Raw genomic sequence first — 10091 nt, 5'->3', positions numbered from 1 at the left:
ACACACACACACACACAAGCCCCTCCTTGCCTTTCACCAGCCCGTTTGTCTTCCTCTGCTCACAGAATCAAGCGCTCTCTCTCTCTCTCTCTCCAGCCCAGGCTCCGGGATAAAAAAGTCAATTTTAACAGTCTAATTAGCGAGAACTACACTCACTTAAAACTTTGACTACATTTTTACGAGTGAACGTCAATACTGAAGTGTTTGCTGTAATTCGGCGCTGAAGATAGTTGTTCCCTCTGCAACACAGCCGGTTGATTTTGTGAAGTGTTAACGCAGATCCAGCTTTCAGACGGAGGGGAACGGCGCCAAATGTGCCTCTCATAAGGTGAGGATGCTTTGGGGAATTCACACAAATAACTTATATGTCGGTCTCCTGTAACTTGTAAAAGTATGTTTGAGGAAGAAAATACTAATAAATTGTAGGGGGAAATTGGGGTTACTTGAAAATGTGCCTGTTTTCCAGGTCAATTCCGATAAAGTTTGATCAAACAAAACTATGGTGATTGATTAGCTTCGGTTACTTAGTTACCTGCAGATTAGATTCACTTTGTGTATTATATTTTACTATAACATGACAGATGTACTTGGTAATATTTGATAGGCATTAATATGCATTATAGCCACAACATATTTTAGATTTAGAAGATTCTCACAAAAGAACCTCTCTATAAAGTTTTGGATAGCTTTAACATTAGCTCAACTTTGCTAGCATCCAAAATGATGTTGTTTTCGATCCAGTGTCTGAAACTAATCATTAATCTTTAAAAATTAGTTGTTTAGTCCATAAAATTATGAAAATAAAGTGAAAAACAACATCAAAATGTCCTATATCTTGTTTTATTTGACCAGGAGTCCAAAGCAAATCAATGTTATAAAACAGAAAAGGCCAATTAATCAATCAATTATTAAAATAGGAGGCTATTAACTTTCTGTCATTGATTATTCATTGTATTTCCTATATCATCATTTATTAATCATTTAGTGAATTGTATTTATCCTGTCAGTCCATAGATGTTTCTGTTAGTATAATAATTATCTAAATCTGTGTTTCTTTTTTGGGTTTTTGATTATAAAAGCTGTTCAACCTTCACAGTGTTTTTTCAGCAGCAAATGAAAAATAAATGATTCGTAATTGGAAGAATTTATAGGCTTAAACTTTGCCAGCTGTAACTGTAAACTTCTCTTTCTCAGTTTAGATTTTAAACTAGAGGCAAAGCAGAGTTATTACGTTAGAAAAAAAGACATATATGTGCTATTGGAAATCATGAAATGGTCAATTAACAAGTCTGTCAAATATACTAATGAGGAATCTGATTTAGCCTGTTATCTCTGTTCACTTTGCAGGCACATGGAGGTTAAAATATCTCTGATTTCTGGTCGGGAAAACGAGGATAAGAAGAATAAAACAAAAAGAGGTGATAATAACTGCAGTATGCGAAAATATATAGAAATATGATTTAGACCCTGTGCTGTAAGGACACCAAGATTTAAACATGCTATTTTTTTTAAAATGATCTTTTAGTTGTAGTAGTTAACGAGGAGGATCAGTTTATTTTAACTACTTGGTTAAGATAAACTCTAAAAACCTGCAGGAATCTGTCAAAGTTGGTTTAGAATCAACTTTATAATCAAATCACAGATACAATAAGATAAATAAAGGGACATTTTGCAGTGGAGGCACAATGTAGTGAATGTGTTGCGTTTACTTTCATAGTAAATGTTGATTCTCGCTGAAAATCGTATTTTAAATTCATGACCTGACACTGGGCAAAAGAGAATAATTACTATCGTAAGATGACTAAGATGCCCTTGCACTAAGTTCTTCAGTTGATGTAGTAATAATGAGTAGTTATCAGCTCTTTTTAGCTGGATGATTGATTACTTATGTAAGCATAGCGTACTTGTATTGGCTTCTTGGGCACAGATTAGCTCCCCACGCTAGGGGCTTGTGCCTAGATCACGTTGTGTTATGCATCTTCTGTGTGTGGTTTGACATCTTCGAGTAGATGGCCCCTGTACCCCGTGGGCTCCGGGTCTGTGTGTACAGCGATGGCTGATGCTGAGTCTGAAGTTTAGATAATTGCATTTGCAGTCCTTCGTTGTAGCTTTTCCTCAGGACACACCATTGTTTTATTCGAGTAAGTTTGCCAAGACTTATGTAACATGGTAATGAAGGCATTGTAAGCAAACAATTTTTTATCTGCCTGCTTTTGTTCTTTATTTTCAGTCTTTATTGCCGCTCGTTGGGTAGCCTGACAATCCTGCCCCCAGCTTGCTTGTTGGTCTGAATTCCTGTTGAAGTTGACCGATTGGCAGGCTCCCAGGCACAACATGGAACTTCCTTTAGGTCTGCTAGTTATTACCACCAGATTTAACTTTTGTTCCCCTCTCTTCATCTGCACTAAATGCACAACAATATAGTAAATCCAGTGTTGGGGCATCTTGGTGGCCTAGACGTGTATGCTGCACGTTAAAGTGCTTGCACCAGTTTTGTATACGCAAGCCCACATACTAGCGCCATCTTAATGCGCGTCATGGATTAATGCGTGTCCCTGGATCAGCACGTCAAAGCTATTTCCTTTTGTTATCATGATATGACAGGGGTTTCTTACATTCAAGATGCTGACAATGTGGTTGCAGCGTATCGGTTTTGAGTCCATCCAGGGACCTTTCTTGAATGTCATTTCTAGAAAATACCCCCAAAACTCTACTTAAATCAAGAAATACCCCCTAAACTATACTTTAAAAAAGGAAGTGCAGTGTTAGCAAACTACAAACTTTACAGTCACCCTTTTAAGTTAATAGTGGGTGGGTGTTTTATACTCAAACGATAGATTTTGGGTGTAGCGTCACTTTAACTGCTCTGAAGGAAACCACGAACCTTCACATTCACAGCTTGAAGCCTTCTTAGATAGGCATGTACAAGGCTGCCTGCTCTTTAAAGTTGCACTCCTCAAATAGTTCTTTTACTGGCACTGTAGGAAACTGGAGGCTGTTGGTCTGGGACTGGAAGACATCTGGGGAAAATACACTGCATCACCTTCAGGCATTCGATGTAGCAATACTAGGCCCAACTTGGGGTATTGAGCTGTTACTACATTTTTAATACACCAAACTAGTTGTCAAAAACTCCACAGGGTCACTAAGATTTGATAAAAACACGAGCAAAGTTATTATTTTTGAGTAATTACTTTAATTCAAGATAGATAAGATTATCAGTTAGACCTGAATCTGTTTTGTGTTACATAGGATTGTTTGACTTTGATGAGGGATTATCTCTCGCAGCAGGATTTGCTTTGCTGATGAGCTGAGCTGAAAAATAGAGAAATCTTGAATGATTTTTTCCCAGTTTCGTGCAATCTGCGAGACCTGTGTTTGGGTGGTGATAGCTGTGCTACTGGGCCTCTAAATAGTACATTACACAACATTGCCAGATGTGCAGTTTTAGAGGGCATGTGACTGTTAATGAGACAGAGTGAGACATGAGGAAGCATGTTAACAGCAGCTGGTTTCATAGGGGTTTGTTTTTTTGATAAAGAATGTCACACACTGACTCAATGTGACAGTGTGTCAGTGTGCCTACTATGAACCAAGTGTCAGTTATGTATTCAGTTGCATGGCATCAATAAAAGTGAGGGTAGACTTGTATATTATGCACTTTAAGTTGCTTTTACACTTTTAGAAATACATTTTAATCTGGGTTTGTAGTTTTGCATATGAAAAATAAAGTCACCTTGTAATTTATAATAAATAATCAAAACAAATTAGGGCGGCAAGTCCAAAACAGTCCAAAACAAAAAATCTATTCAGTTTACAGTGATATAAAACAGAAAAGAAAATCTCACATTTGAAACGTTTTTATTATAATGCTAATTATAAAAGTTGTTCATTTTCTTCCCGTTGATTAATAATTTCAGTCTGAGCAGAAAAGCCCATGTTACGTTTTCATGTGGTCAGACTTATGGAAATATCTAGAATAATAAGAATTAGCCAAATAGTGTATCACACTAAAATAAAACTGCAAACTGATTGAAAGAATAGCTTTTGATTTTAGACTTAATAAACAGACATATTTAGCTAAACAGTATAATAACATAACTGTGCACATAACATACAGTCTCAGAACAACCTCAAGGTTGTTTCTTCAACACCTGACCTTGTTTGGCTCAGTCTCTGTCCCCTACTGGTAGATGGATATCCAGTGCTTTTTATTACAAGCAACCATGTTCTGCATGGTTGCTTGTAATAAAAAGCACTTAATCTTATACACTATCCACAGAAATTGTCGTTCATCAAACTTATATACACACACACACACACACACACATCACACACGGAGACATAGTCTGTCCCACAGAAGTCTGAACCTTTGAGATTTCTTCGTACATGAGTGACTCGTGGAGATGTCTGCAGCGTAAGGTTTGGGCAGATGGATGTCTGCAGGTTAAACAGAGTTCTTTCAGGGTTTGATACAGTATGAGATGGTCTAGTTACCTCGAGGAAAAAAAAGGATTTTATCATCTAAATTGGACTGAGAGGAAAATATACTCTCTACTCTAATTTCAATTCTGCAGTCATTTCATTGTTTGCGAGCCATTTAGTGTTCTGCTGCCTCTGAGCATCCCTGTACCCCAGCCTAATTACAGCACAAAGAGTGTGTGTTAGCATGGAGCTGAGCCATATTTAAAGCTAATGTGAAGACCAATGTGTAAGTTAAGACACATATAAAACTAAAATAGCTTAATCTCCACAAATCCCTTAATTTAGTAGTAATGAAAGCTTACACACTGTCAGTGTAGTACTTATATCCTATCACTGGAGTGTAATGTTAAGAAGCTGTTAATGTCAAACTATGAAAATACTAATATTGTCTTATATTAATGCATTCATGTGTCATTATATATAATCAGCAAATGGCTTTACTCTGTTTTTTCCTGTGAGTTCCTATCACATTCAGGAGGGGTAAATAGTGGTAGCCACATTTAAAGTTAATTCAAATGCAGGGACGTTCAGTTAACAATAGCAATTATGGTTAGACATTCCATCGTTGTCGTTACTCTTCCCTGTGTGTACCAATGCCAAGGGTATGTTTAGACATGACTTTAGGGCACAGCTATTAAAAGAATCGAGGATAAACGTGTTGTTATTGTGGAGAATTACACTATTTGATAACCGTGTATACTTTCGCTAAAGACAAAGTGCTTGGAGCTGAAATACTTTGTGAATACAGCAGAAGAGTGTGTGTGGTGTCCTTATTTGTAGAATCAAAACGTGTGTATTTATTCTGTGAGTGTGGGAAAGAGAGACAAATTCAGAGACGCACACAGAAAGACAGGTTAATAAATATTCTTTTTTTTTCGTTATTCTCTCCACATATCCGATACTGTTCTTGGCAGATATTTTGCTTGTCTTTAAATGGCATAAATATTTAACCATAAGGAGGTCTATACTATAATATAAGCAATTATTACAAATGTTGCGTTCCTTATAGTGTTGCATGCATGGCAGAGAGGTTAACCATTTCTGCTCTCTCCACAGGGGAGTAACAGGAGGTGTATGTTGCCCCTCACTGTAGTTTCCCTGCCACTACCATGAGTTGGAGTTTCCTGACTCGGCTGCTGGAAGAAATCCACAACCATTCCACATTTGTGGGCAAGATCTGGCTCACTGTTCTCATTGTTTTCCGCATAGTGCTGACGGCCGTAGGAGGTGAGTCCATCTACTACGATGAGCAGAGCAAGTTTGTCTGCAACACAGGCCAGCCAGGCTGCGAGAATGTCTGCTATGACGCCTTCGCTCCACTCTCCCACGTCCGCTTTTGGGTTTTCCAAATCATTCTGGTCGCCACTCCTTCACTCATGTACCTGGGCTACGCCGTCAACAAAATTGCTCATGCAGAGGAGCAGGCAGACAGTGGGGGGGGCAGGGGCTTTTCACGGAAGAGACCCAAGAAGCACTATCTTGCTGGCAGAAAGCAGCACAGGGGCATTGAAGAGGCCGAGGACGACCAAGAAGAAGACCCAATGATCTATGAAGTGGCGGAGGAGAGTGATGACGGCGGGACAGCGAAAGGAAACAGCGGCGACGGACGAACGAAGGTCAAGGTGCGCCATGATGGGCGCCAACGTATCAAAGAGGATGGACTGATGCGGATATATGTCCTACAGCTCTTGGCCCGCTCCTTGCTGGAGGTGGCTTTCTTGTCTGGACAGTATGCCCTTTATGGATTCGCTGTGCCCGCCAGCTACTCCTGCTCCACCCTGCCCTGTCCTCACAGTGTGGACTGCTTTGTGTCACGGCCCACTGAGAAAACTATCTTCCTCCTCATCATGTACACAGTCTCTCTGCTCTGTCTGGCGCTCAATATATGGGAGATGCTTCACCTGGGCATAGGAACCATCTGTGACATCGTGCGCTCCCGCCACGCGCAGCTCCCCGGCGACGAGCTGTACGGGTTGACGCGAGGACAAGGAGCTCTTAATGAGGCAGGGTTGAGCGGAGAGGATTACAGCAGCTACCCTTTTTCTTGGAATGCGCCGTCAGCTCCACCTGGGTACAACATCGCCATCAAGCCTCCTCTGGTATCTACAGGGCACCACGAGCAACCACTACCCATCACTGATCTCACTAATGCCAAGATGGCGTGCCAGCAGAACCACGTGAACATTGCCCAAGAGGAGCGGCAGCAGTACGCCAATAATGATGAAAACCTGTGCAGAGCAGGGATGGGAGATGCCCCCAGATGTGTTCATAAGGACACTTGTCAGGCTCAGAACAGGCTGGAGCCTGACAGTCAAGCCTACAGCCAGCCACAGAGCCACAGTAATAACCACAGCAAGCCTCACCGTGAACGTAAACACCGGCAGGCCTCCAAGCACACCTCCAGCAAGGCAGACACAGACCGAGGCAGCAGGAGCACCAGCAGTAGCAGCAAATATGGAGTCATAAAGGGTTCCGAGTGGATCTGAAATAAACTTTTTTTTCATTTTTAAACACCGTAGATCTTTCTCAGACACGCAGTATTTACGTTTGTGTGTCCATACTGTGGACACGGCACCCAGTTTACATTCTAGTAGTGGTCTAGTATTCATATGATTTAAATAGTTGTACGTGATTGTTAGTGTCAGGATCTACCTTGTACCAGTCCACTGATAGCTCTCTCCTCTGAGGATCTAACAATGAATGTGATTTACCCACGAAATTAAAAACCTAAACAGTCCCAGAGATAATGAATGGTACGTTAATGCAGATATATTACAGATACATTACAGGGATTCTAATGCAACGTATTGATTTAGGGCTGAAACATCTCACTGATTAGTTAATTGTTTAAGTCATTCAACATTTCAACATTCATTACTAATGGGACATTGTGATTTATGGGCATTTTTCTAACATAAACTAAACAATAAATTGATTAATTCAATAGTTGCAGCCCTATTCTGATAACAGTTTACACAAGTATGCAAAGAAAATATAATAAACAATATGTTTATCCTGTATTACAATACAAATTTGGTCTAAAAGCATTGGGGAAAATGGAAAAAATATTTATTTATGATGAGCATCAGCTTGTGCCTGAGACTAAGGTTTTAACATAGTGTATACACTGTAAGTATTCAAGTTTAAGTAGCCTTAAACCTCAGTACAAGATAGATTCTGCTACTAATATGTAAATGACATTAAAGATAATGTAAAGGGAATGAGAAAAGATGTAACCCTTTAAGTGTGTGACAGACCTGGGTAACTGTTTGTTGTCGCTGTGTTCAACATTATATTACAGTGGAGTAAAAGTATCATAATAACTTTGTATATTTTGTTTAATCGATTTTGCAAGAAGATGCTGGTGCTGTCTTTGTTTCCCTGTGAATATGCAGACGCTTCCACGCTATTACCTAAGGTGCCTTACTTATAAAAGTCTCGCTTCCTATTGATTCTGCATCATTTTAAGTACAGCTGTTGATTAAGTCTTGTTTTCTACAAACTCTCCTCACCACTATGGGCTGAAAAAAAGACATCCTACTGTCTATGTGACTAGTTTCATTACCATCCATTGGTTAACTTTTGAATATTGTTTCTAAATATGCAAAATGTAATTGATATTTTCATTAAACCAGGTTTGTTTACCAGCCATAAAGAAAGAAATAGAATATGTTTTCAGTAGGTAAGGTTACAGTGTTTGTGTAGTTTATTTTGGAGAGAGAGACAGGTGTTTTTACACATTTGGAAATATATTGGTCAGTGGAAGTATTTGGCGAAACCCTGTTGTTGAAACTGTTGTCAACGTCTTATTGTCAAGCTGTTAAAATTGTTGACACTTGTTTTGTTTGTTTGAAGTTCGTGCTATGGAGGTTTTCTCAACCAGTTTTACATAATCTAGATTTACATTTCCAGGCCTGGTATGAAGAATTCAGTGTTATTAATACATACTTTTATTTTCAAATTGAAATGTCATTAAGGTTGGCCCTTTGCAGTGTGCCAGTGTTTTTGTGAAAAATATTTTTCTAACCAAAAAGTGCATGTTTTGAATAAAGAATTGTTACTAATTGGAAAGCTTTATTTGTCTACTGGGGTTTGTCTTACATTTAACCGTTTTGGTGTCATGACAGTATAAAACACAGTGTATACACAGCATATATATACATGTATAACATATGGGTTACAGTTTGTTCTTTCAGGGCAAGTGTAAAGATTCAAATTGCTGATGTAGATTCAACTCACTGAGATTACTGCATTAAAAGGTACGATGCCCCCTGCTGGGCAGGAAAGGATCAAATATTCCCCCTTCAATTAGGTTTCATTTTTCTGTCGAAATTTGAGCACATGAGCAGCTGGATGAACCTGCTGGGAAGTCAACACAAACTGATGGTGAGCAATGATTTGAATGTACAAATCGCACTCAGTCTGATAATTAATTAATTAACTGATAATAAATAATACTGATACGCTCAGCTGGTACTCCAAGGATGCACCTGCACACACAGACAGACACTATTGGTTAGAGGTGAGTCGTGTTTACTTTGTGGCATATATTACTTTGTGGCATATAGTAGTTCCACCTCTTTAATTCACAAATTAGCAGTTTTAGCTGATGTTACTTCTTCTCATTTTGTGTTTGCGCTCTTTTCGCTGTCCAAACTGCAAAAAGCATACATGTACATATGTATATAGTTACACGCTTGTCGCCAACTGGGCTATATGTATTATTATGGAAATTATTTCCAGAAAATAAGGATAAAAGTAGCTGTGTACATCCTTTGTGTTGCGTTTAGGGTACTGTCGGAGCCTTGCGTAAATGTATAAATATGTATAATCGATTTAAAGAAAGAAGTACGTTGATACTAGAGGATGATTTGCAAGGAGCTGCCTGATAACAACACTGAATTATAATTGTGTTTCACGTCAGTACTAAACTACAAAACAATACTGTTTAAATCGCTGAGAAAAAAAAGAAAAAACTACACGTGAACGCAGCGTTTTGCCGGATCTGACGTCGACTGCACGTTTTACGTCTCTGCCAGTGTTTTTAAAAAAGCGGCGGTTGCTCCTCGGCCACCTTTTTGGTGAATCCATAGCAACAGTTTATCTATCGCAGTTACAACGCGTAAGTTTGTATTTATTTCGTCCCCGGTGATGTGAAAAACGCTTTAACAGACGATTCATCCACATTAAAAACGATTTTTGTCGCCTATTCCGAGGAAAGCGAAGGCCAGCTGGTTGCTAACTAAAAGGCAGCTAACAGTAGCTGTAGTTGCGGTTTCGTCGCTGGTGTAGTTTGGTAGTTTATCTCTTTCTTCGGTGTCAAGCTTTATAAAACATTGTGTTGAGAAAATGTGTGTGAAATCAACCACGATAAGACCATGGATAAGAAACCAAATTATACTTTTTTTTATTGTTTTGGATTTAGTTTTTTTAAATTTGCTCTCTCGTCAAATGTCATTAAATTAATTTTATTTATTAATTATATTTATATTTAGTTACTTTACTTTATGCACCTTAGGCCTTTCAAGCACTGGATTTGACCATGCACCTTAGGACACTTACCCAATGCTCGTTATTTAGCTATTTATTCTACTTTATTTATTAGT

The 10091-nt window shown here is 38.8% G+C and overlaps 2 protein-coding genes across 3 annotated transcripts in view; both read left to right on the top strand.

Annotated features, from left to right (window-relative positions):
• Nucleotides 1–49: 49 nt before the first annotated feature.
• On the top strand, nucleotides 50–8547 carry LOC118325406 (gap junction gamma-1 protein-like). 2 transcript variants are annotated; one of them, XM_035658084.1, is made up of 3 exons: nucleotides 50–328; nucleotides 1348–1418; nucleotides 5542–8547. In XM_035658084.1, exon 3 carries the CDS (start codon nucleotides 5595–5597, stop codon nucleotides 6969–6971), a length of 1377 nt encoding a protein of 458 aa, XP_035513977.1. In that variant the 5' UTR covers nucleotides 50–328; nucleotides 1348–1418; nucleotides 5542–5594; the 3' UTR covers nucleotides 6972–8547. The 2 variants fall into 2 exon arrangements, with proteins under 2 accessions (XP_035513977.1, XP_035513985.1); XM_035658092.1 differs by lacking the exon at nucleotides 1348–1418.
• A 974-nt stretch (nucleotides 8548–9521) lies between these two features.
• The window catches only part of dbf4b (DBF4 zinc finger B), a 7098-nt gene continuing 6528 nt past the window's right edge, over nucleotides 9522–10091 (top strand). Inside the window, exon 1 of the mRNA XM_035660088.1 lies at nucleotides 9522–9607. The gene's annotated coding sequence lies outside the window, so the exon portion shown is untranslated. The remainder of the gene's footprint in view (nucleotides 9608–10091) is intronic.

This window comes from Morone saxatilis, unplaced genomic scaffold (genome assembly GCF_004916995.1).
Source record: "Morone saxatilis isolate NCDOM2014 unplaced genomic scaffold, NCSU_SB_2.0 Contig1, whole genome shotgun sequence".
NCBI lineage: Eukaryota > Metazoa > Chordata > Actinopteri > Moronidae > Morone > Morone saxatilis.
The sequence above is the reverse complement of the archived record's forward strand: the minus strand, read 5'-3'. Positions and strand labels throughout refer to the sequence as shown.

What these genes read in the sequence shown, in the direction of transcription:
- LOC118325406 (XM_035658092.1), top strand. Translation starts at nt 5,595, where the DNA reads ATGAGTTGGAGTTTCCTGACTCGGCTGCTGGAAGAAATCCACAACCAT.